Here is a 24,925-nt window from a genome sequence, read left to right on the forward strand (position 1 = left end):
GCCCTAAAGAGACTTTTCTTTTTCCTGTTGACCAGGCCAAAGGGAGGGAAGCTACTGTGGAATATTTTGCTCAATATTAATCCCTTTATACATAAGGGCACGACTGGAAACAGGAGAGGAGGCAAGTGCGAGACCAGTGCGGGACAGATAAACATTTCAGCTGGCGGGGGTTGGGGTCGAGGACCCCCTCCAGCCAAACTGGGGGCCCCAGAGGCAATTTGGGGGGCCCAGGCCCGACTCCCTAGGTCTTTAACCGATGCTCACCTGCCCTACAGAGAACCGAGGAGCGAGACGCCTGGACCACGGCGGCACCCGAGTTGAGGACTGAGGAGAGCCACATTGCAGACCCGCCCGTGTTGGTAACTGGGAAACAAACAGAACTACACCGGCTCCCCGGATCTTTAGCCGAGACTTACCTGCCCTACAGAGAACCGAGGGGCGAAATGCCTAGACAGCGGCAGCGCCCGAACTCGGCGGGAGAATAGCAGCTGGAACTGCTGGTCAGCCGAAACTGCACTGACTGCGAGGCACCTTGGCCCTCGCTAGGAGGTGATGAGCGAGGTGAACCGCGTCGATGACCCGCTCGTGTTGGTGACTGAGGGGCATAAGCAGTCCTACACCCTGATCACCAGGCCTCCGACCGAGATTCACCTACCCTTTGACCACACGGGGGTGGTCGTATTCCAGGCATTGAAGGCTGACCCGCCAACCGCCCGGAAGGCTGAGACGAGGACCTCCACTGACGAGTAACCACACGACCAGGCTCCGGTTTCCCTCCCTCCTTATCCGCCAATCCGCCGAACCTCTGTCGACGGTGGAGTGAGAGGAGTCGAGACCGACATGGCAGCCAAGATGGGAGGAGGATGATAGCCTGATTATCCCCCCACTGGTAACCTGCAACGAAAGCCAGCCAGCGTGACCTCGTGGGCAGGACAAAGAACATAGCGGCAGCAGAACCTCGAGATACAGCGTCGGCTCACCCCTTCACCAACCAATCCACTGACCCTCTGGTGAAGAGGAGCCGAAGCCGACAAGACTGCTGAGACAGGTGAGGATCGTGAGCCGAGGACGTTCCAGCTGATGACCGTCAAAACTTAGAGAATTTGACGGGTAAAAATGCTTCATAGACTAATTCTTTTGTTTTTTTATGGGCTAGCATTTGGGTCTATATTGAAATAGGCCACCTAAAAGTTGACTTGGTAAAATCAAGACCTCCTCAAATAGTAGTTATTCTACTATCTCTATGTCCTTGTCTCTATGTCACCCCTCCAACTTGACCGGTACCCTTCTTCTCCTCGGACAAAACTGTTTCCCTGGTGTCTAAAGACAAAACAGAGAAATACCTCCTGAATACGGTACTCAAGGGAAAATTATTGACTGCTCTAATTGTAAAACTTCTGTGACTTCTGTCCCAGCTGTAAAACTCTGTGATAAGCAATGGTCAGAGAAGTTATGTTTAAGATCTATGTGTTTCAAATGTAAACAATACAGTCTACACCAAATTTACCAGCAGGTCAACCCATCTGTATCTATAGAGTGACCGAGCCCACAAGTGCCTTAATTTGACAATCTGCTTTGCTAAGGTTGCCTCATAAAGTAAAAAAAATTTTCTTAAGTGTATAAAGAAATGACTGATAAAGACAACCTACACATGGCCCACTAGACGTGCGTTCCTCTAAGCCAAAAGTACTAGTGATACCTGTTCCACCTTCACCCAAAGAGTGTAATAATAACCCTGCACACATTGAATAGCCTACTACCCGACTATACAACAGCCCAAAAAGAGGCAACACCAAAATGATCACCACCAAACTACTCCTACTAATCTATACACTATCCCTAATCCACCAAATACTAACCATCCCCCTCACAAATACCAACAACATACCCACTATACACAACCTATACAAACTACCCAGATATTACACACCTCATCAGAATAATAACAACCAAAACAATGGAAGAACTACCTCACGCAGACAAAATCACTACAAAGGAAAGAAAGGTCACAACAAACCCACACAAGAGAACAGACAACTTACGAAAATCAATACAACCACGAACTTAATGGATCCCTACCAAACAATCCAAGTGGGATACATAAACACCAGATCAATAGTCAACAAATCAACTATACAGTGGCGTACCAAGGGGGGGCGGTGGGGACGGTCCGCCCCGGGTGCACGCCGCTGGGGGGTGCCGCGGTGCGTGCCTGCTGCGAGAGTTCGCTAACTTCTCTCATTCACTGCAGCTCCCTCTGCCCCGGAACAGGTTACTTCCTGTTCCGGGGCAAAGGGAGCTGCAGCGAACGAGCAAAGTTAGTAAACTTGCAGCAGGCGCGCGCTGCGGCACCCCCCCCCCCCAGCGGCATGCACCCGGGGGGGCTCTTTTGCGGGGGGGGGGGTCTTTCGCTGGGGGGGGGGCGAGCTGCATCGGGGGGGGCAGGGCGCCGCCCCGGGTGTCCACCCCCCTAGGAACGCCACTGCAACTATAATAACTGACTGGATCACGGCAGACAATCTTGACCTACTATTCATCAGCGAAACCTGGATCCACAACCAGAAGGACACTATAATTTTAGAACTCTGCCCCCCAGGCTACAAAATTACTCACTGGACAAAGAAAGAAAAAAAGAGGAGGAGGTATAGCACTAATCTATAGATCTCACTTCACCGTAACAACAACTGCAGAATCTATTACACCAAAGCTTGAAATTGCCTCAGTTAGAATTCACCATAATACCCTGCTTGACCACCTAAACGTTGTCCTGTTCTATAGACCACCAGGTAATTGGCAAGAAAGCCAACCACAATTCATGGATTTCATATCAAATATTTGTGTATCTAACTCCAATCTACTTATACTAGGGGACATAAACCTACACCTAGAAGACCCTAACGCAACCAATGCACGTGAATGCAAGGACTTCCTCCAACTATGGGACCTCAGCTGGCCTAACATGCAAGCTACCCATGACAAAGGGCACACAATTGACCTCATCACATACAAACTATCCTCAGACTTAAACCTTATACTAAAAGATACAAAATGGACAGACATTCCATGGTCAGACCACCACAAATTAAACCTAATTCTACAGTGGTGAAATAAAGGCACACACCTCAAACAAGAACGCATAACATTAGGAGTTACGGACCAAGAAAGGGATCTGGGTGTCGTCGTCGATAATACACTGAAACCTTTTGCTCAGTGTGCTGCTGCGACTAGGAAAGCAAATAGAATGTTGGGTATTATTAGGAAAGGTATGGAAAACAGGTGTGAGGATGTTATAATGCCGTTGTATCGCTCCATGGTGCGACCGCACCTTGAGTACTGTGTTCAATTCTGGTCGCCGCATCTCAAGAAAGATATGGTAGAATTGGAAAAGGTGCAGCGAAGGGCGACTAAAATGATAGCGGGGATGGGACGACTTCCCTATGAAGAAAGACTAAGGAGGCTAGGGCTTTTCAGCTTGGAGAAGAGACGGCTGAGGAGAGACATGATAGAGGTATATAAAATATTGAGTGGAGTGGAACAGGTGGATGTGAAGCGTCTGTTCATGCTTTCTAAAAATACTAGGACTAGGGGGTATGCGATGAAACTACAGTGTAGTAAATTTAAAATAAATCGGAGAAACGTTTTCTTCACCCAACGCATAATTAAACTCTGGAATTTGTTGCCGGAGAATGTGGTGAAGGTGGTTAGCTTAGCAGAGTTTAAAAAGGCGTTAGACGGTTTCCTAAAGGACAAGTCCATAAACCACTACTAAATGGACTTGGGAAAAATCCACAATACCAGGAATAACATGTATAGAATGTTTGTACGTTTGGGAAGCTTGCCAGGTGCACTTGGCCTGGATTGGCCGCTGTCTTGGACAGGATGCTGGGCTCGATGGACCCTTGGTCTCTTCCCAGTGTGGCATTACTTATGTACTTATGTACACCACTAGAGGCAAAATTGACCCTGTACATTCTGGCAACAGATCTACAAAAACGAATGGATAGCACAAACAGACTCCACACATTATTATCTCCTAAATTGGGACGACAGATGCAGGAGCATATTAGACAAAATTGCACCATTACAAACAAGAACCACACAAAGACACATTTCAATACCTTGGTTCAACGAAGAACTGAAAAAACTAATAACACAAGTTAGGAGACTCAAACGAGCATGGAGGAAAGCGAAAGATGATCACACACTTAACGCATAGAAACAAATGCAAAGAAAATACAAATATACGACACAAACAAAAAGAACATATTACAAAACCAAAATAGGGCCAGACTACAAAGACGCACATAAACTATATCAAATTGTGAACAAATTACTAGACACCACACCGGTCACCACAACCAGCACAGACACCCCTTCAGCAGACAACCTTGCTGAGTACTTCAATGAGAAAATTATAAAGCTACGATCCACGCTACCACTCAATACCGCCAACCACGAATAATTCATTGACTGCCTAGACCCAATTCACAATGAATACCAGCAGACCAAACTTGGACAAACTTCGCTCTTCTAACCGAAGAAACTGTCACTCAAGCAATCAACAAATGCACCAAATCCCACTGCAAACTGGACATATGTCCCAACAGCCTAATAAAATTTGCCCCCAAACGCTTCTTCTACTACTACTACTACTACTACTACTATTAAACATTTCTATAGCGCTACTAGACTTACGCAGCGCTGTACAAATTAACATGAAAAGACAGTCCCTGCTCAACAGAGCTTACAATCTAAATAATATCTTACATCACATCTGAACTACATGCTACACTTTGAGCCTGCAAATTGATGGGAAAATGTGGGATACAAATGCAATAAATAATTAAATAAAATCATATCACCTTCAGAAAACCACATAACCATCTTTCTTCATTTCTTGTAGATTGTGTGGGACCAAACGGTGAACCCAAACTTGTGAGTGCTGTAAACAGATTTTTGCTATTTAATTGAGTCAGTAACTTGGTTTGTATGGAAAACAATAACCTGCATGTTATTGGAGTGATAAGTTTCCTATAAATATTGTGCTTTCTGACTGGAGTACTGAGTGTGATGCTGTTTCCATTGTTCTTATAAGGTAGAGGAGCATTTTTTATATGACGTCTAAATCCGATTTTGGACGTTTTGCTGAAAACATTCAAAAATCAAGTGGTGAACATAGCGATTTTCAAAACAGAAAAACATCTATCTTTCTGTTTCAAAAATGGCCATTTGCTAGGCGTTGCTGTGTTCAGTGCGTCTATTTGGACCATTTTTGAAAAAAAAAAGTCCAAGTAAAAAACACACAAAATCAATCCATTAGGACATGCATATTTTCAAAGCACTTAGCCTTCCAAAGTTCCATAGAAACCTATGGAACTTTGGAAGGCTAAGTGCTTTGAAAATATGCCTCATAGGGAACCAGCATTCTTAGTAGACTGGCCACACAGACATCCCAGCAGAGAAGTGGGGCACCCTAGAGGGCAACTACAGTGGACCTCACATAAAAGGTCCCAGGTACACATCTCACCGTCACCCCCTTATATTGTATGGTGAGCCCTCAACTATATGTGGGTAAAGTAGGTTTTTGATGGGTTTGGGAGGGCTCACACTTTCCACCAAAAGTGTAACAGTTAGAGTGGGATATATATGCCTGGGTTTCCTTGTCTACAGTGCACTGCACTAACCACTAGTCTACTCCAGGGACCTGCTTGCTGCTCTAATAGGACTAGCAATAACATCTGAAGTGGCCATAGAGGCTGGTATGTACTATTTCTTTAACATGTTTGGGGGGGGGGGGTAGGAAGGGGTCAGTGACCACTTCACTGGGGGAGTAAGGGGGAGTCATGTCTTAATCCCTCCAGTGGTCATTTAGGGCACCATTTGGTTACTTAGTCATGATTGAAACAGGTCTAGACCAAAACATCTAACTTTTAAACCTGGATAGTTTTGCTTTGTTCCATTATACCAGAAAAAACATCCATAAGAATTTAAGAATATCTATACTGGGTCAGACCAATGGTCCATGTAGCCTAGTATCCTGCTTCCAACAGTGGCCAATCCAGGTCACAAGTACCTGGCAGAAATCCAAACAGTAGCAATATTCCATGCTACCATTCTCAGGGTTAGCAGTGGCTTCCCCAGTTCTGTCTCAGTAGCCCAAATTCTGCTCCTGACATGCGCTCTTGTGATTTGAACATCCTGCCAACAAACTGTATAGAAATCATCTTTAAAATGGGTTTTGAAAATAGTGATTTGGACATTTTGGCAAAAAAATAAAAAGTCCATCTACCACTTTGTGCCACTTTTTGGACTCTTTCGGAAATGAGCCCCATAATGATTTCTAATTGTCTAAGTATTTCTACACTACAGTTTACTATTGATCAACACTGTCTACCAAACGCTATGTTGTGTAACAAAACTCTCATACAGTAGTAATATCATTCCCTCTTTATATCCTCAACACTGGTTACATGTGGAGGGGCATAATCGAAAGGGACGTCCAAGTTTTGTTGAGGACGTCCTCGCAAAATGTCCTGATGGTGGGGCGGGGAAACCCATATTGTCGAAACAAGATGGATGTCCATCTTTCTTTTCGATAATACGGTCAGGGACGTCCAAACCTTGAAATTTAGATCGTTCTTAGAGATATTCATCCCTAGACTTGGTCATTTCTGATTTTCGGCGATAATGGAAACCAAGGACGTCCATCTCAGAAACGATAAAATGCAAGTCCTTTGGTCATGGGAGGAGCCAGCATTTGTAGTGAACTGGCCCCCCTGACATGCCAGGACACCAACCCGGCACCCTAGGGGGCACTGCAGTGGACTTCATAAAATGCTCCCAGGAACATATCTCCCTTACCTTATGTGCTGAGCCCCCCAACCTCCCCCCTAAAATCCACTACCCACAACTGTACACCATTACCATAGCCCTTACAGGTGAAGGGGGGCACCTAGATGTGGGTACAGTGGGTTTGTGGTGGGTTTTGGAGGGCTCGCTGTTTCCTCCACAAACAGAGAAAAAATATCCGCCAGAAGGCGGAGAACTCTAGACGCCCCACGGACAACAACAAGAAATAAAGTAAAAGTGGGAGGACGACCAAGGATTCCAAAGACTGAAAGGATATATAATAATAAAGATGTTTATTGAGGTATAAAGACTCGACACAACGTCGTGTTTCAGCCGTTAGGCCTGCATCAGGAGTCTTAATGCCAAATGCTTTTGAGAACTATTTGATGAAGGCAAATCCTCAACATTGCAGCATTCTATACAAGCGTTGTGTCAGAGGAGACAACGAAGCACGCTCACCTTCACAACGGTCTTTCTAAAGACCTCCCTTTGTTGAGGATTTGCCTTCATCAAATAGTTCTCAAAAGCATTTGGCATTAAGACTCCTGATGCAGGCCTAACGGCCAAAACACGATGTTGTGTCGAGTCTTTATACCTCAATAAACATCTTTATTATTATATATCCTTTCAGTCTTTGGAATCCTTGGTCGTCCTCCCACTTTTATTTTATTCCTCCACAAACATAACAGGTAGGGGGGATGGGCCTGGGTCCACCTGCCTGAAGTGCACTGCACCCACTAAAACTGCTCCAGGGACATGCATACTGCTGTGATAGACCTGAGTATGACATCTGAGGCTGGCAAAAATATTTTTAAAGATATTTTTGAGGGTGGGAGGGGGTTAGTGACCACTGGGGGAGTAAGGGGAGGTCATCCCCGATTCCCTCCGGTGGTCATCTGGTCATTTCGGGCACCTTTTTGTGCCTTGGTCGTGAGAAAAACACGACCAGGTAAAGTCATCCAAGTGCTTGTCAGGGACATCCTTTTTTTTTCCATTATGGGTCGAAGACGTCCTAGTGTTAGGCACGCCCAAGTCCCGCCTTCGCTACGCTTCCGATACACTCCCTTGAACTTTGGCCGTCCCTGCGACGGAAAGCAGTTGGAAACATCCAAAATTGGCTTTTGATTATACCGATTTGGACAACCCTGTGAGGACGTCCATCTTCCGATTTGTGTCGAAAGATGGGTGTCTTTCTCTTTCGAAAATGAGCCCAATAGTATGCAGAATAAAACTGGAGCAGTTTCAATTTGTGCTGTTTGGTGAAGTGCCTCTATAATTTAATACAGTTCAAAAAATGTATAGAGCATCCTGCTCACTCAGACTCAAAGGTTCTCAAGCCCTGCACATTCTATCCATCAGCCAGTGCCATTTTGTTGGAGACAGGAAATCCATTTTTGTTTGTTTTTGTTTTCTACAATTGGCTTGACTAATTAGAATAGATACAGGAACTGCAAATGATTGATTTGGTAATTATATTTAGGAAGCAATTAAAGACACTTCTGCTCAGACAGGCTTTTACTACAGAAAACAGTTCAGTTGGAGGGAGTGGACAGAGAATGACTACCACTGTCATACACTTAAAGGGTGCCAGGGAATGATTGGCAAGACAGTGTAAATTGATATTAGCAGATGCCACTGTTTGTGAGCATTGTATTTTTCTGCTAGTTTGGGGTGTTCTGGAGTCGAAGTCAGCACTTGGCCAGGTAAGTGCCAATATTCAGCACTTAACCAGCCAAGGTAACCACATAAACAGATCCACATAAAAGTCAGTCCTATCTTTATCTGGTGCTGAATATCACACTTAACTGGCTATAGTTTATCCAGCTCCAGAGACCTGGAAATTCAAGCCCAGCACCCAGGTTACAAGCACCTGGCAAGAACCCAAAGCAGTACAATACACTTTATGCTGCTTATCCTAGAAATAAGCAGCATAAAATGTATTGTACTGTCCCCCCATCCCTGTATCCGCCATGACCCCTCCTCATCCTTATCTTCAAAAATCCATGGCGGTCTCGGGGGCGGGCCTCTTGAAACCATCACACTGGTTAAGAGATATCTGGTTGTAAATACAAATAAAAATTAAGTTAATCGCAAGTATATAGGTACAGCTCAGAGGGAACCTTTCATCTAATAAATACATGGAAAAAGAATCTTTCATAAAACTGCTTAAGAATTGTCATATTAGATTTGAGATGTTCTGGGAAATCTTTTTTTGCAATGCCATTACCAATTTAGATTCCTGACTCTGTAGACATGAAACAGAATCGGTTAAATAAGATGTTATTTATTAAAACACTGCCATCTTTGTCCCTCAGAGACCATTTCCTCTCTCTTCCACTGCAAGTGTAGAATTAGCTACCAACTGCACTCATGCTGTCTCCTGCCATCTGCTGGAAGAATATAGTCACAACCACCAGCCCTCATGTTAGCACTCCATTACCCCAAGCAGGGGTAGAGTATTCCTTATAAATTTGAAACATGCCCTATATACAGATTAAGCTATACTATACTGAGCCTATGGAACATAGGGGGTAATTCCACAAAGCGGTGCCTAGTTTTAGAAGTGCCTCACAAAAACCCAAATGGGAAGGTAAAAAATAATACTGACAATGGTAAGCACTAATTTATGCCAAGCTTACATGGCTTCCTCAGGAACTTGTGCTGCCAGTCATCACCATATGTTTCCTTATAGTTTCAAAAAGCTCTCATAAGAGCATAAGTATTGCCATATTGGGAAAGACCAAAGGTCCATCAAGCCAAGCATCCTGTTTCCAACAGTGGCCAATCCAGGTCACAAATACCTGGCAAGATCCCAAAAAAGTACAAAACATTTTATACTGCTTATCCCAGAAATAGTGGATTTTCCCGAAATCTAGTTAATGATGGTCTATGGACTTTTCCTTTAGGAAGCCGTCCAAACCTTTTTTTAAAACTCCACTAAGTTAACCGCCTTTACCACATTCTCCGGCAACGAATTCCAGAGTTTAATTACACGTTGAATGAAGAAAAGGTTTCTCCGATTCATTTTAAATTTACTACATTGTAGCTTCATCGCATGCCCCCTAGTCCTCGTATTTTTGGAAAGCGTAAGCAGACACTTCACATCTACTCATTCAACTCCACTCATTATTTTATAGACCTCTATCATATCTCCCCTCAGCCGCCTTTTCTCCAAACTGAAAAGCCCTAGCCGCTTTAGCCTTTCCACATAGGGAAGTCGTCCCATCCCCTTTATCATTTTCATCGCACTTCTCTGCACCTTTTCTAATTCCACAGTATCTTTTTTGAGATGCGGCGACCAGAATAGAACACAATATTCGAGGTGCGGTCGCACCATGGAGCGATACAAAGGCATTATAACATCCTCATTTTTGTTTTCCATTCGTTTCCTAATAATACCTAATATTCTATTTGCTTTCTTAGCCGCAGCAGCACACTGAGCAGAAGGTTTCAACGTATCATCAGCGCCAACACCTAGATCCCTTTCTTGGTCTGTGACTCCTAACGTAGAACCTTGCATGATGTAGCTATAATTCGGGTTCCTGTTTCCCACATGCATCACTTTGCACTTGTTCACATTAAACGTCATCTGCCATTTAGATGCCCAGTCTCCCAGTCTCGTAAGGTCCTCTTGTAATTTTTCACAATCCTCCCGTGATTTAATGACTTTGAATAACTTTGTGTCATCAGCAAATTTAATTACCTCACTAGTTACTTGCAACTCTAGGTCATTTATAAATATGTTAAAAAGCAGCAGTCCCAGCACAGATCGCTGGGGAACCCCACTTACTACCCTTCTCCATCGAGAATATTGACCATTTAACCCCACTCTTTGTTTTCCATTTAACCCCACTCTTTGTTTTCTATCTTTTAACCAGTTTTTAATCCACAATAGAACACTACCTCCTATCCCATGACTCTCCAATTTCCTCTGGAGTCTTTCATGAGGTACTTTGTCAAATGCCTTCTGGAAATCCAGATACACAATATCAACCGGCTCACCTTTATCCACATGTTTGTTCATCTCTTCAAAGATTTCTCTTCACTAAATCCATGTTGACTTTGTCTCATTAATCCATGCTATTGAATATGCTCTGTAATGTTGTTCTTAATGTCTCTACCATTTTGCCCGGCACTGACGTCAGACTCACCAGTCTATAATTTTCCGGATCTCCTCTGGAACCTTTTTTAAAAATCGGCATTACATTGTCCACCCTCCAATCTTCCGGTACCATGCTCGATTTTAAGGATAAATTACATATTACTAACAATAGCGCCGCAAGCTCATTTTTCAGTTCTATGAGTACTCTGGGATGAATACCATCTGGTCCAGGAGATTTGCTACTCTTCAGTTTGAAGAACTGTCCCATTGCATCCTCCAGATTTACAGAGAATTTATTAAGTTTCTCTGACTCGTCAGCTTCGAATACCATTTCCGGCACCGGTATCCCACCCAAATCTTCCTCGGTGAAGACCGATGCAAAGAATTCATTTAATCTCTCCGCTACGGCTTTGTCTTCCCTGATCGCCCCTTTTACTCCTCGGTCATCTAGCGGTCCAACCAATTCTTTTGCCGGCTTCCTGCTTTTAATACCTGCTTTAAAATTGTCCTAAATGATCACTTTTGCTTTGAAGATAGTTTTTGTTTCTTGGAAATCCCCACATCAAGCTAATCATAAGTCATGGTGGAATTTATTGTATTCTACTCATCAATATCAAAATCATATTTCAAAGAAATTGAAGAATTTTGTACATTGTAATAAGAAATGGTCTCCTATCTTATTTGGATCAATCTTAATGTGCCCTCTTCCTATCTTCATATGTAATAGTTTTTGTACATTTTTTTTCATTAGTCCTCATGTTTTGTTATTCACTGTTTGTGCTAAAAGTCAGTAAAAGTAGTAAGACAAAAAAAAAAGAAAATTGATACAAGATAAGTACATGTACACTGATACATGTCTCTATGTATATGGGTATTTTTTTCCATGAAAATGTATATATATACTTATGGTAATCTAAAAGTAGTTCCATAAGTACATGCTCTACCCCAATCATATACCAGGAACGCCTCCCTGATATGCACATACAATTCATGAGGGGTAGCTTTGGATGAGATACCAAAGTGAAGCCCTACGGAAACAAAATCAGTCACATCACATTCCAAAAGTGATAGGAAACATGCCTTATCAAGCGTGAGGCACAATGGGGGCAGGGCAAAAAAATTATTTTCTAGATAGCAAGTTGGGTATATAAATACAAACGATCATACTGTTCTTCTCCAAGAGCTGTTTCACATTCAAAAGCAACTTTATGTGACCCAGTATCTCTAAAACATGGTGCTTTGTGTTCTTTTCCAATGTTGTAGCCAGGAGAAATGTGGAACAGCAACTGTCAGGAATGTATCTGTAATGAGGATTACACTGTGCACTGCAAGCAGGTCATATGTACAAATCCCATAAAAGAGTTTTGCAACAAAAAAGGATTTGAACCCATTCAGGTGCTGCTTCCAGATGATCCATGCTGTCCTCGAACTGACTGTAGTAAGTATTCTCTGAGATCTTACTGTGACCCATATTCACGCTGCTCTCTGACTGCCTTCTCCAGAGCTGTTTTGCCATAGCCATGCTATTTTCTCCTCCATTCACAAGCACTTCCTGGTTTCAGAACAAGAATTTGTAAATGTCAGGGCTGATAGGAAAAGCTGTGAACATTTTTTTTTTTTTGACTGCAGGATACAAATGGGTTCCCAAAAATTTCTCACACAAATTTCTCACACAAACTGGTTGTGGCAATGAATGAGAAAATTCACAAACAATGATGATCTTATGCGATAGCAGCATGATTTAAAGAGACTACTTCCCTGGTGTTGAAGGCCCCCTTAACTAGGGAGAAGCTAAACATGCTTCACTATCCAAGTTGTAAGAATCTTCACTATAAATCTATTCATACTGCAGTTTTAATCTTCCAGGCTTCTAAGATGTGGGACTTTTTGTGAATTGCATTGAGATAATATTACTGATTATCTATTATTTTGTAAGTTGCTGAAGGCATTTCTATTTGATCAATCCCTCACCTGCACTAGTGCTTGTTAGTTTCTGAGCATGTTAGGTATCTTGTTTTGGTTACTGTACAGAGGTGATTTGTTTTTTTGGGCGGGCTGTCCATTTCTTGTGTATGCTCACATTACTTGCATTGTACTGTAGTAATTGTTTCCTGTTAGTCACATTGAAACCACAATTGTTTAAGATATATATGTCTCAAATAAATCAAATATATAAATGGCAAGTGACTGACTCACCTGCAAATGCGCAGTAGAGACTTCCCTCTCTGTCTCGCCCTCGCGTCAAGACGTGATGACGTCAAAGGGCGGAACAGAGAGGGAAACAGAGTCGGACTGTCGGACGCTGCTGCTGGAGCCTGGAAACGAGCATCGCGCGCAACAAACTCCACCCTCCCCACCGCCGCCGCCGCTCCCCTCCATATCGGGCCCCCTGCACTGACCTGACAGCGCCTCTCACCTCTGTGTGAAAGCGCTGCAGGCAGAAGTAGATCGCTCTGCTGCTGCCTGCAGCGCTTTCACACGGAGGTGAGAGGCGCTGTCAGGTCAGTGCAGGGGGCCCAATACGGAGGGGAGTGGCGGCGAGGAGGGTAGCTGGACATGGGGTGAGAGCAGGGCAGAGAGGAGGGTTGCTGGACATGGGGGGAGGGCAGGGTTGGTGGATGGGGGGAGGCCAAGGTAAAGAGGAGGGTTGCTGGATATGGGGGGGGGGAGGATCGGTAGACGGGGTGAGGTCAGGGGAGAGAGGAGGGCTGCTGGACATGGGGGGGAGGGCAGGGGAGAGAGGATGGTTTGCAAACACAAATCTCGCCCGTTTTAACGGGCTTAACGGCTAGTAATAAATAAATAAACTCTGTTAGCCCAGTGGCCCATGATGGATTCCACCTCAGCATGATCCAGCGCTATAATTAACAAAACTAATTTTCCCTGCTAAGTCTTGTCCCTTGTGCCTAGCCCCAACCCCTTTAAAATGCCAATGCCTGCACACCCTAAAACACCCCACCCCTTGTGCCTAGCCCCACCCCTTAAAACACCCAACCCTCCCACGCCCCTAGTAATCCCTATCAAAGAGACCTCTAGAAGGTAGACTGACCATTAGCAGTATGCTCAGATATATCTGTAGGATTTAGACACTGCCATTTTGAGCAAAGGCAGAATGAGGACTATTCAATGGAAATAAGTGGGGCGTTTGCAGGATTGGATGGCTCAGGGAGGTGAATTAAAAGAAATGTGACTTGACAAAGCTCCACCATTTTTATACTTTTAGCTTTGGACCAGGGCTGAGGAGGGAGGCGGTATCACAAGTGCTCAGGGCCTCAAGGTTCTCCTTGTGAGAAGGCCTCAAATACCAGGGCCAGAAGCCCTTCAAGGATTGCTGTACCACCAAACAAAAAACTCATTCCATACCAAAGAAAATCAATACAGCTCAGTCAGTATGGTGCAGTTATTTTTTAGGGAATTGTGGCCTGTAAAGTCTTTTGCACAGACTTGTTTTTGGAGAATCCTGCACGAATTAGCATTGCAACAGCCAGTGGATTGAACAGGCCCCAGGCAGAAAAAATTAAGATAGGTCCCTATAACACCATATTTCCCACGGTAGTTGGGGCCGGGAGCAGGTCCCCCTTCAGCTCACCAGTCAGGGAGCAGAAGTGTGTGTGGTGGGGGAGTGTTTGGAAACTGGGAGTTATCTGGGATACAGTGTGTGTGGGTCTGAGAGTTTTGTATGTAGTTGCAGTACAGTACATGTAGGGTGTGTTGTGGGTACCTTGGACAGTAGGAGTATGTATGGGTGTCTGCTGTGAATAAGGACTTGTGTAAGTCATGGGTGCAGTGGGGGTGCATATGGATATAAAATATGTCATCTCTGGAACAGTGGGAGGGGTGTATGTGTGTAAGGGGCTTATGTGAGATGTATTGGGTGCACAGTGAGAATGAGAGTGACACCAGACCTGCTAAGTCTCCCACATTGAGCGGGAGACTCCCACTTTGGTGTGTCATCTCCCAGCAAAGTGGGAAATTCTCCCGCTTAGTGCTGAGACACTGCACCACCACACTGCCACTGCTGTTTCTCCCGATGAGCAGCAGCGGTAGCAAAACAGCAAAAAACAAGCACGAGGCCGCAGCCTTCAGGAATGCGCTGCTGGCTCTGCTGGTCCCCTGCCCCCAGTGACATCAATTTCCCATTCCGAGGCAGAGGACTGGCAGAGCCAATAGCACATACCTGAAGGCTGTGGTCATAAGTACATAAGTAATGCCACACTGGGAAAAGACCAAAGGTCCATTGAGCCCAGCATCCTGTCCACGACAGCGGCCAATCCAGGCCAAAGGCACCTGGTGAGCTTCCCAAACATACAAACATTCTATACGTTATTCCTGGAATTGTAGATTTTTCCCAAGTCCATTTAGTAGTGGTTTATGGACTTGTCCTTTAGGAAACCATCTAACCCCTTTTTAAACTCAGCTAAGCTAACCGCCTTCACCACATTCTCCGGCAACGAATTCCAGAGTTTAATTATGCACTGGGTGAAGAAAAATTTTCTCCGATTTGTTTTAAATTTATTACACTGTAGTTTCATCGCATGCCCCCTAGTCCTAGTATTTTTGGAAAGCGTGACTAGACGCTTCACATCCACCTGTTCCACTCCACTCGTTATTTTATATACCTCTATCATGTCTCCCCTCAGCCTTCTCTTCTCCAAGCTGAAAAGCCCTAGCCTCCTTAGTCTTTCTTCATAGGGAAGTCGTCCCATCCCCGCTATCATTTTAGTCGCCCTTCGCTGCACCTTTTCCAATTCTACTATATCTTTCATGAGATGCGACGACCAGAATTGAACACAGTATTCAAAGTGTGGTCGCACCATGGAGCGATACAACGGCATTATAACATCCTCACACCTGTTTTCCATACCTTTCCTAATAATACCCAACATTCTATTCGCTTTCCTAGCCGCAGCAGCACACTGAGCAGAAGGTTTCAGTGTATTATCGACGACGACACCCAGATCCCTTTCTTGGTCCGTAACTCCTAACGTGGAACCTTGCATGACGTAGCTATAATTCGGGTTCTTTTTTCCCACATGCATCACTTTGCACTTGCTCACATTAAACACTTACATCTGCCATTTAGCCGCCCAATCTTCCAGTCTCATAAGGTCCTTCTGTAATTTTTCACAATCCTGTCGCGAGTTAATGACTTTGAATAACTTTGTGTCATTAGCAAATTTAATTACCTCACTAGTTACTCCCATCTCTAAATCATTTATAAATATATTAAAAAGCAGCGGTCCTAGCACAGACCCCTGAGGAACCCCACTAACTACCCTTCTCCATTGTGAATACTGCCCATTTAACCCCACTCTCTGTTTCCTATCCTTCAACCAGTTTTTAATCCACAATAGGACATTTCCTCCTATACCATGACCCTCCAATTTCCTCTGTAGCCTTTCATGAGGTAGCTTGTCAAATGCCTTTTGAAAATCCAGATACACAATATCAACCGACTCCCCTTTGTCCACATGCTTGTTTACTCCTTCAAAGAATTGAAGTAGATTGGTCAGGCAAGATTTCCCCACACAAAAGCCGTGTTGACTTGGTCTCAGTAATCCATGTCCTTGGATGTGCTCTGTAATTTTGATAATAGTCTCTACCATTTTCCCTGGCACCGACGTCAGACTCACCGGTCTATAATTTCCCGGATCTCCCCTGGAACCTTTTCCTATTTGTTGTTTTCCTGCGGCCACTGCTGTTCATCGGGAGGGGAGGGGTGTGGAGAAAGAGGCAGGAGATACTGAATGGAGAGAGGGGAGAAAAATAGAAAAGTGGGTACCTGGATGGAAGAGGAATAGAGAGAGAGGTGATGAGTGGAAAGATGGGAAGAGAAAAAGGGGACACGGATGGAAAAGGGCTGAAGATGATGGATAGAAAGATGGGGAAAAGGTGAAGACCCTGACTGGAAGAATGGAGAGAAAAAGAGATGATGGATGGAGAGGGAGAGAAAGAGGGAAGATGCTGGAAGGATGCAAACAGAAAGAGAAGAAAAGGATGGGAAGAAGCAGAGGGAAGACTCTGGAAAGATGGGGAGAGAAAGAGGGAAGATGCTGGATGGAAGGGTAGGGAGAGAAAGAGGAGATGCTGGATATAAGGATCCACAGAGAAAGAGGGGGAGACACTGGAAGGATGAGGAGAGAAAGAGGGGAGACACTGCCTTGGCCCTGCCCACTCTACTGGATGGAAGAGTAAGGAGAGAAAAAAAAAGACACTGGATGGAAGGGTAAGGAGAGAAAAAGAAGAAGATGGATCGAAGGGTAGGGAGAGATATGGAAGATGCTGAATGGAAGGATGCAAAGAGAAAGAGGGGACAACACTGAAAGGATGGGGAAAAAGAGGGAAGACGCTGAATGGAAGGGTAGGGAAATAAAGGGGGAGATGCTGGATGGAAAGGGGGAGAGGATAGAGTTAATGAAAGACTGAAGAAAAAAAGAAAGGGCCAAGGGGAGAACAAAGGTGAGGGAAAGATGAAAAGCCATAGGTAGATGAAATAAAAAGAGGGAAATTAAAGACTGGATAGTAAGAATGAATTAAATCTGAACAGAGAGGAAGAAAAATAAAAATAAATTGAAGAAAACTGAAAGAAACAGAAAGGAGAAAATGACACATGGACAACCCTGGCAAGAGAGTTAAGAGAAGATGAAGGAAAGCAAAAACAAGAGAGCAACACAATTGGAAAAAGTAAGTGGCCAGACAACAAAGGTAGGGAAAATAATTTTATTATTAATTTAGGATAAAGTAACGTAGCTGTGTTAATGAAGGCTAATAAATACAAATAAAACAAAAAACAGAAAATATTGGACAAATTTTAATAGATTTTTGACTAGTCTTTAGAGACCAACACTTCTTTCCTCAAATCAGGAGAGGGTACTATAATAGCAGTGACCTTACCTGAGGCAGGAGGTTTTGGCCTTTGAAAGCTAATGGAAAAAAGGTATTAGGCTAGTCCAATAAAAAGGTATCATCTTATTTTCCATTTTTAAGTGCCTGAACTGAGCATATGCAGGAGGTCCGGCATCAGTGGCTGATGCACGCTGCCAACTGATGCACTGCTCAAACAGCTCAATAGGGGGCTCATGCAGTGGACCTGTTCAGCTAGCGGGGCCTGGGCATCCCCTCCAGCGATTCAACCAGTGCCGAGGCCCCCTTGCGGTTATGCACCTGGAGGGAATAGATGCTGGATAGGGGGTATAATAGAGTGAACTGAAACACTCCCTCTTACCCCATCCCTGCTGTCACTGGTGTAAATAAAATATTTTGTTCAATGGCCGCAGGATTGAGGTGTGCCAGGGAGTGGAGTCATGAGGTACTACTACTACTACTACTATTTAGCATTTCTATAGCGCTACAAAGCATACACAGCGCTGCACAAACATAGAAGAAAAACAGTCCCTGCTCAAAGAGCTTACAATCTAATAGACAAAAAATAAAGCAAGCAAATCAATTAATGTGAAGAGGAAAGAGGAGAGGAGGGTAGGTGGGGCGAATGGTTACAAGTCAAAAGGGGAAGGGGAAGGGCCAAGGCAGAGTGGGGTGGGGCTGGGGACATGTACTAAAATCTCCCGCTCAAAAATCAGGACCCCCTTGGCAGCTCTGGGGTGATTGGTTCTGTCTGGGGTGCTGGTGCATTGTGCTGGAGGGTCTGAGGGCTGCAGGGGAGAGGATGTGTCTGAAATCTGCAGAATGGGAATGTGAGATACAGTGGCAGGGAGGTTTGGGTCTGCATGGAGAGCATGTGGGGGTGCAGTGGAGGGAGGTGTCTAGAGTGGGCCAGCAGTGGACAGGAGAAGTCCCAGGTCTGCAAAGATGAGGAGTGCTCTGGAGAGTTCCTTGCTTCTCCCCCCCTCCCATGGGGTCTATAAAATATTTTATAGCCTGGAAAGATGAAAGCCTACCACACACTGCTCTTACCTCTAGCTGTGCTGCCTTGCTTAGGGTTACTATATGTCTGGTTTTACCTGGACATGTCCTTTTTTTGAGGACATGGGCGGGCAACCGGACGGGTTTTGCCAGCCTGCCCATTTGTCCGGATTTCCGTACAAACGGGCAGGTTGGCAGGCGGGCCTAATTGTATTCTATACCCTCCCCTTACTCTGCTGCCCTGGTGGTCTAGTAACCTCTTCGAGGCAGGAAACAGCCCCCTCTTTCCTGCCCGGAGCACTGCCTTGCATTCTCTCTCTTCCCCTTGCAATGCTGACAGTCCCAGCACCGATTCAAAATGGCCGCTTCAACTAGGGGATAGGACACCCTTAGGGGGGTAGGGGTGAAAGGGGTGTGGTGATAAGTGACAGGGGGCGGGGCGGTGGTATGGCAGAGCGGGGCATGTGTCCTCTTTTTGGGGGACCAAATATGGTAACCCTAGCCTTGCTGCTTCCTGTTTCTCTCCCATGAAGCTGACAAACCACTTAAGCACTTAACCTCAGGCTGCTGTAGGACTGAAGTCTCGCAATATGAGCCATGAGATCTCATAGCTCTTACTGTTAGACTTTGGCACCTCAGCAGCAGAGATAAGGTGCTTTAGTAGTTTACTTTCTGCTGGGTTGCATGAGGAAGAATTTAAGAAGGTGGAGCAGTAGCAGATAGAGGTAAATAACTACAGTGTGTGCCATTCTCACCTCCTTTCAACACTTCCACTGCTGCTTCATCTTATTTTGCAAGAAGGGCTGGTTGAGCTGCAGGTGACCCCTATGATCAGGCAGCCCCTGGTTTTTTGCCAGGTTCAATCAAGGGTAGCTAAGCCCCTGGCAACAGCTCATTAAGGTAGAATGTTTACTACATGGAAGAGCACGTTTGAGAAGCCACTCCTTTGAGAACAATCATTTTCTGATTGCTTTAGAGATGTGGTAATCCAGATAAAAGTTGAAAAAAATATCACTAAGCATATTTAACCAATTGAACAATTCTTTCCCCATCACAAATACGGCAATTACACTTTTGATTCAGTCCCTAACTCAGCGTGTATTCCAAGAATCAAATTCCATTTTTGTACTTTCTGCTTTCTTTGGTTCGCTTGAGAAATTGTCCAGTACAGCTATAGAGACATTTCTGGGACAATTTTCTAAAGCCTTTTCTGTAAAACATGTGTAACATTGTGCACAGGGGTACATGCCCAAAACGTAGGCCCACCACAAGACTGTGCCTGTTTTCATGTATGCATTGTTACAGTATAAAATTAGCATGTCATAAACATACATAAAATAGAGGTTTAATTGCAGAGCTATATATTTTGAGTAATTGTAAAGGGAGAAGCTTGCTCATATCTGAGTGATTCAAACCTTGAGGATTTGCAAAAGTTGCACCTCTACATCTCATCTTGTTAATTTCCTTCTCTCTTCTCTTACACAGGATGCAACCCCTTACTCTGCAGCAAAGTAATAAAGAAGTGCAAACCAGGCTTTGAGCTAACCTCAGGAAATTATATTGATGGCTGCTGCATTGATCTGGCATGCAGTAAGAACTAAACTAATTGGTGTCTCTGATAATTATTATTATCATGTCTTCATGTATAGGACATCACAGTCAATTTGGACTGATTTTTTACAAAGGTGACCATGAAAGCAAAAGTCCCGAACAATGATGTGGTGAGAATTTATTGATAGGTATCAATGACTCAACATAAGCCGTATTTCGGCAATAAGGCCTGCCTCAGGAGTCAAAACCAGAAAATTACACAATGGTCTAATTGTGTGTATTGAAATTAAATACAGTTCTGTTTCACAGCACTACCTTGAGGCAAGATTTTCTTTGATGCATGTTCACCAAGTGGCCACAGTGCCTTTCTTTTTGGTGCAGTTATTTAATTTCAATACACATGATTAGACCATTGTGTAATTTTTTGGTTTTGACTCCTTACAGCCGAAACACGGCTCATGTTGAGTCACTGATACCTATCAAATTCTGCACCGCACCATTGCTTTGGGACTTTTGTTGTCACCTTTGCTGTTTCTGTGTGACTGACTTTTAACTCCATTAATGTGGGTCCTATCCAAGAACCTGGGATTCGGAGATATTGGAGCAAAATATAGACTATTCCAAATAGAGTACTTTCTTGCAAAATTGGTGGGGTTGTATCTTTTAAATTTAAACAGGTCAATATTGAGCCAGTGACGGTCAGTGTTACATTAAACTAGGGGTTTTCAACCTAGCGGCACTCAACATTTAATGCAGAGGTTTTCAATGGAGATATCCTGAAAACCCCGACTGGTTGGGTGTGCCCCGAGGGCTGGGTTGAAAACACTGAGTGCCACTGGCTAAAATAAACCTGGAAATTCAGTGCTGGGCCCTATCCAAGCACTGGCACTGAATATCTGGGTTTTTGGTGGCGCCCATAAGTATGTGGGTATGGCTGATATTCAGTGCTGTACCCACATAGATAATTGGGCAAAAGTTAGAACCCTGCTCAGTGTGGTTTACTCCGGCAGGAGCCTCTCCTGTTTACTTAAACCATTCTGAATAACTTCAAAAACCCAGTGCTTCACAAACTTTCTTCATTAGGTACCAATATAAAGTTACATAAGTACATAAGTATTGCCATACTGGGACAGCATCAAGCCTAGCATCCTGTTTCCAACAGTGGCCTAATTCATGTTACAAATACCTGACAAGATCCCAAAATAGTACAAAACATTTTATGCTGCTTAAAATAAGCAGTGGATTTTCCTCAAGTTCATTTTAATAATGGTCTATGGACTTTTCCTTTAGGAAGCCTTCCAAACCTTTTTTTAAACCCTGCTAAGCTAACTGCTTTTACTACATTCGCTGGCTGAATCTAACTGTATTCCAAGGTTCCTGACTTGTAATTTGAGGGGGAGTTCGTACTTCCCAAAAGAGATTTTGATGTCAGGTATGTGTCCACTTATGTTAGGGACCCACAGAAGCTCGGATTTACTTGGGTTCAGGAAAAGTTTGTTGTGTTTATCGCATCCTTGAACTGATGTTAGACAGGTAATCAGTTTATTCAGGGCTGAAGGTAAGTCAAGTTCAACGGGAATGAGTAGCTGCACATCATCCACGTAGATGTAGAACTGAGTGTCCATCAACCGAATCAGCTCGGCTAGTGGTTTGAGGTAGATATTGAACAGAATAGGTGACAGTATCGATCCTTGTGGTACCCCACAGTTCAGTGTCCATGGTGGCGATAAGGTGCTGCCAAACAACATGGACTGTTGCCTGTCTGATAAATAGGATCTAAACCAGGCAAGTACTGTTCCATTGATACCTGTTTCTGCCAGTCGTGCTAGCATATCATGATCCACAGTGTCAAAAGCTGCTGAGAAATCTAGCAGTATGGGGGAGGAAGTGATGCCACCCATCCAATGGCAGCATAGTAGCGGTGCTCCTCAGTAAACCAGAGAATTTGCCTTCATAAGCATAGTCAAAGGGCTTATTCCACTTGATCAAGCTCAGTAATTGGCACTATAAGAAGTGGTGCAGCAGATGGCTGGATGTTGGTTGAGACCTGATCTAAAGGTTTTTGCCTACAAGTTGGTGAACTCTGCAGACCATGCAGCAGAAAAAAAATGGTAACACCTCTTCCTCAGCAGGAAGCTGATACGGAAAATATGATAATAGACATTGGAGCAGGGGCAGCATATTGTTGAGCCGCTGAGCAAGGCAGATTTGCAGAGGTGGATGACTGACTTGAAATCATCAATTGAGAACATAAAGGTAGCTCTGCACTCGGAGGTGGACAGTTTGCATTAAAAAACAGATATATGGGCAACCAACTTAATAATTTTGAGGAGTGTGTGATTCAGCATTACCGAGATTTTCAAACCTTTGACAAGTGGGTTGACTCGCTTGAACATAACTATGAGGATCTGCTCTTGAAAATTGAAGATAATGAAAACAGAGTGAGGCGAACTAATTTGCGTGCCCGCGGAGTTCCAGAGTTTATAGAGGAGCAGCATGTAACAGAGCTCCTGAAGAGAATCTGGAGGTTGTGGGCAATTCAGGGGACCCCTCTTCCCCCCTTGGAGTTCGAGCACATGCATAGGGCATTGGGACCTAAGCGAGCAGACCGGCCATGAAACATTGTGGCTTGTTACGTTTTTCTGTCAAGAAGAGTCTTGCAAGCGGCCTTTAAGGCGGGCCATGTCCTACTTGAAGGGGCAAAGGTAGAGTTGTTTGCTGATATTTCTGCAATTATCCTGTGGTGGCGAAGAGTAAGACCAGTGACACACTGTCTGGCGGATAACAAAGTGTGTATCACTGGCGATTAGTAAGATATAGGGGCTTTCAGTGTGTTGTATGGATTTGTTAAAGAAGGAAGGAAATCCTGTCTTGGTTTCTGTGAAGATCATCTAGTAGGGATACGAGGACCATTTCTGTTCCATAACCGGGTCTGAATCAAGATTGACATGGATCTAGCCAGTTTCTCTCTTCAAGCCAATCACTGAGTTGAACACAGACTATTTGCTCTATATGTTTTCCTAGAAATGGTGTGTTGGATACTGGCTGGTAACTTTCAAGTATGTCCTGGTCAAGGCTGTTTGTCTTTAGCAAATGGGGCACCACCGCCCTTTTTAATGCTGTTGGTAGTTGCAGGGCCGCCGAGAGACTGGGCCTGGCCCAGGACAAGTTCGCCCCCAGAGCCCCGCCCCCGCCGCCCCCGAGGTCACTACCGCCACTCCCCCCTCTACCCCCCGAGGTCGACGACGCTGCTCCCCCCTCCATCCCCCCAAGGTCGCCACTGCTGCCACTACCCCGCCCCCCTCTTTGTGTCCCGCCCTCGCGGAAGTTACATCAGACGAGGGTGGGACACAGAGAGGGAAGGAGGCCAGAAGGGAGGCGATCTGTTGCCCTGCTGCCTGCAGCGCTTTCACACAGAGGTGAAAGGTGCTGTGATTTCAATGCAGGGGGCCCCGCCCGGTGGCAGAAGGTTGACGACAGAGGGTGGGTGGGACTGCGGCGCCGGGCCCCCCTTGGAGGCCCGGGCCCGGGGAATTTTGTCATCCCTGCCCCCCCTCTCGGCGGCTATGGGTAGTTGCCCATTAGGGAGAGAGGAGTTCATGATTTTTGTGGCGCCTTCTATAAGGCCCATACTTGCCTTCTGCTCTATTGTTGATGGGCAGGGGTTGAGGGAGCAGGTAGTTGGTCGAAGATACCTTAGGATTATGACAAGGATCTCCTCTGTTATTGGGTTAATAGTGTCCCATATGTGCGTGTCAGGAGGGGGCTAGTTTGTGCGCTCCTGGTTTCCTGATTGGAGGCTTGGTGGGACTGCCTGTAAATCCTGGTGGTGATTTTTAATTTTGTTGGCAAAGTATGTAGCAAAATCATTGCAGTTCATATGAAAGCGAGATTGATAAGAGAGAAGAATTTCAAAAACGGATGCATAGTTTTGTAGATAAGAAAGCCAGAGCAATATGTATATGATTTATTTTTTTTTTTTGGGGGGGGGGGGGCGCTGAAGAATGAATCTTGCTACAATATTCTAGATAAGGGGGAGGGGGTACAGAGGGGAGGCTAGAAGCTTGGCAGGCCACAAGATGCCAAAATCAAGTTTGGAGATAAGGAAGGTGTTGCTCAGTAACTGGCCAGTGGCAGTATTATTTTAAAAACACATGCAATGTAAAAAATAAAAAAGGATGAATCTGGCATCCTAGTACTGAGTAAAAGTAGAGAGAACTGTATGAAAGGTATTATTCCAAAACTTGTAACATACTTGTTGACAAGCAACGTGTCAGTAAGAATCAGTGTTATGTAAGATTAGCAATTTCACTACATCAGAATCTGTTTTTTTGTCATTAAAATTAAATAACATTTTGGTAACAAATCATTCAATTTAAGTTCCAGTTTGATTGGATAGGATTCCCACATAAATGTAAGTGGCATAAGTTGTAGGGCAGTACTTTCCCAACTTTTCTGTTCTGGATCCTGTTTCTTTGTATGATAAATCATAGTGTCGCCATTCAGCCGGTGGTATTTCGCATTTTGTCGACTGCTGCTTGTGTTATTCCAGGATATTCA

General features: G+C 44.5%; 1 protein-coding gene across 1 annotated transcript in view; it reads left to right on the top strand.

The window, feature by feature from the left end:
* The window catches only part of LOC115469674 (mucin-5B-like), a 79,209-nt gene that overhangs the window by 20,530 nt on the left and 33,754 nt on the right, over positions 1-24,925 (top strand). Inside the window, exons 5-7 of the mRNA XM_030202461.1 lie at positions 4,904-4,935; positions 12,215-12,389; positions 20,300-20,404. Of these exons, the coding sequence (XP_030058321.1) occupies positions 4,904-4,935; positions 12,215-12,389; positions 20,300-20,404 (312 nt within the window). The remainder of the gene's footprint in view (positions 1-4,903; positions 4,936-12,214; positions 12,390-20,299; positions 20,405-24,925) is intronic.

The sequence above is a fragment of the Microcaecilia unicolor genome, chromosome 4 (genome assembly GCF_901765095.1).
Source record: "Microcaecilia unicolor chromosome 4, aMicUni1.1, whole genome shotgun sequence".
Lineage (NCBI taxonomy): Eukaryota > Metazoa > Chordata > Amphibia > Gymnophiona > Siphonopidae > Microcaecilia > Microcaecilia unicolor.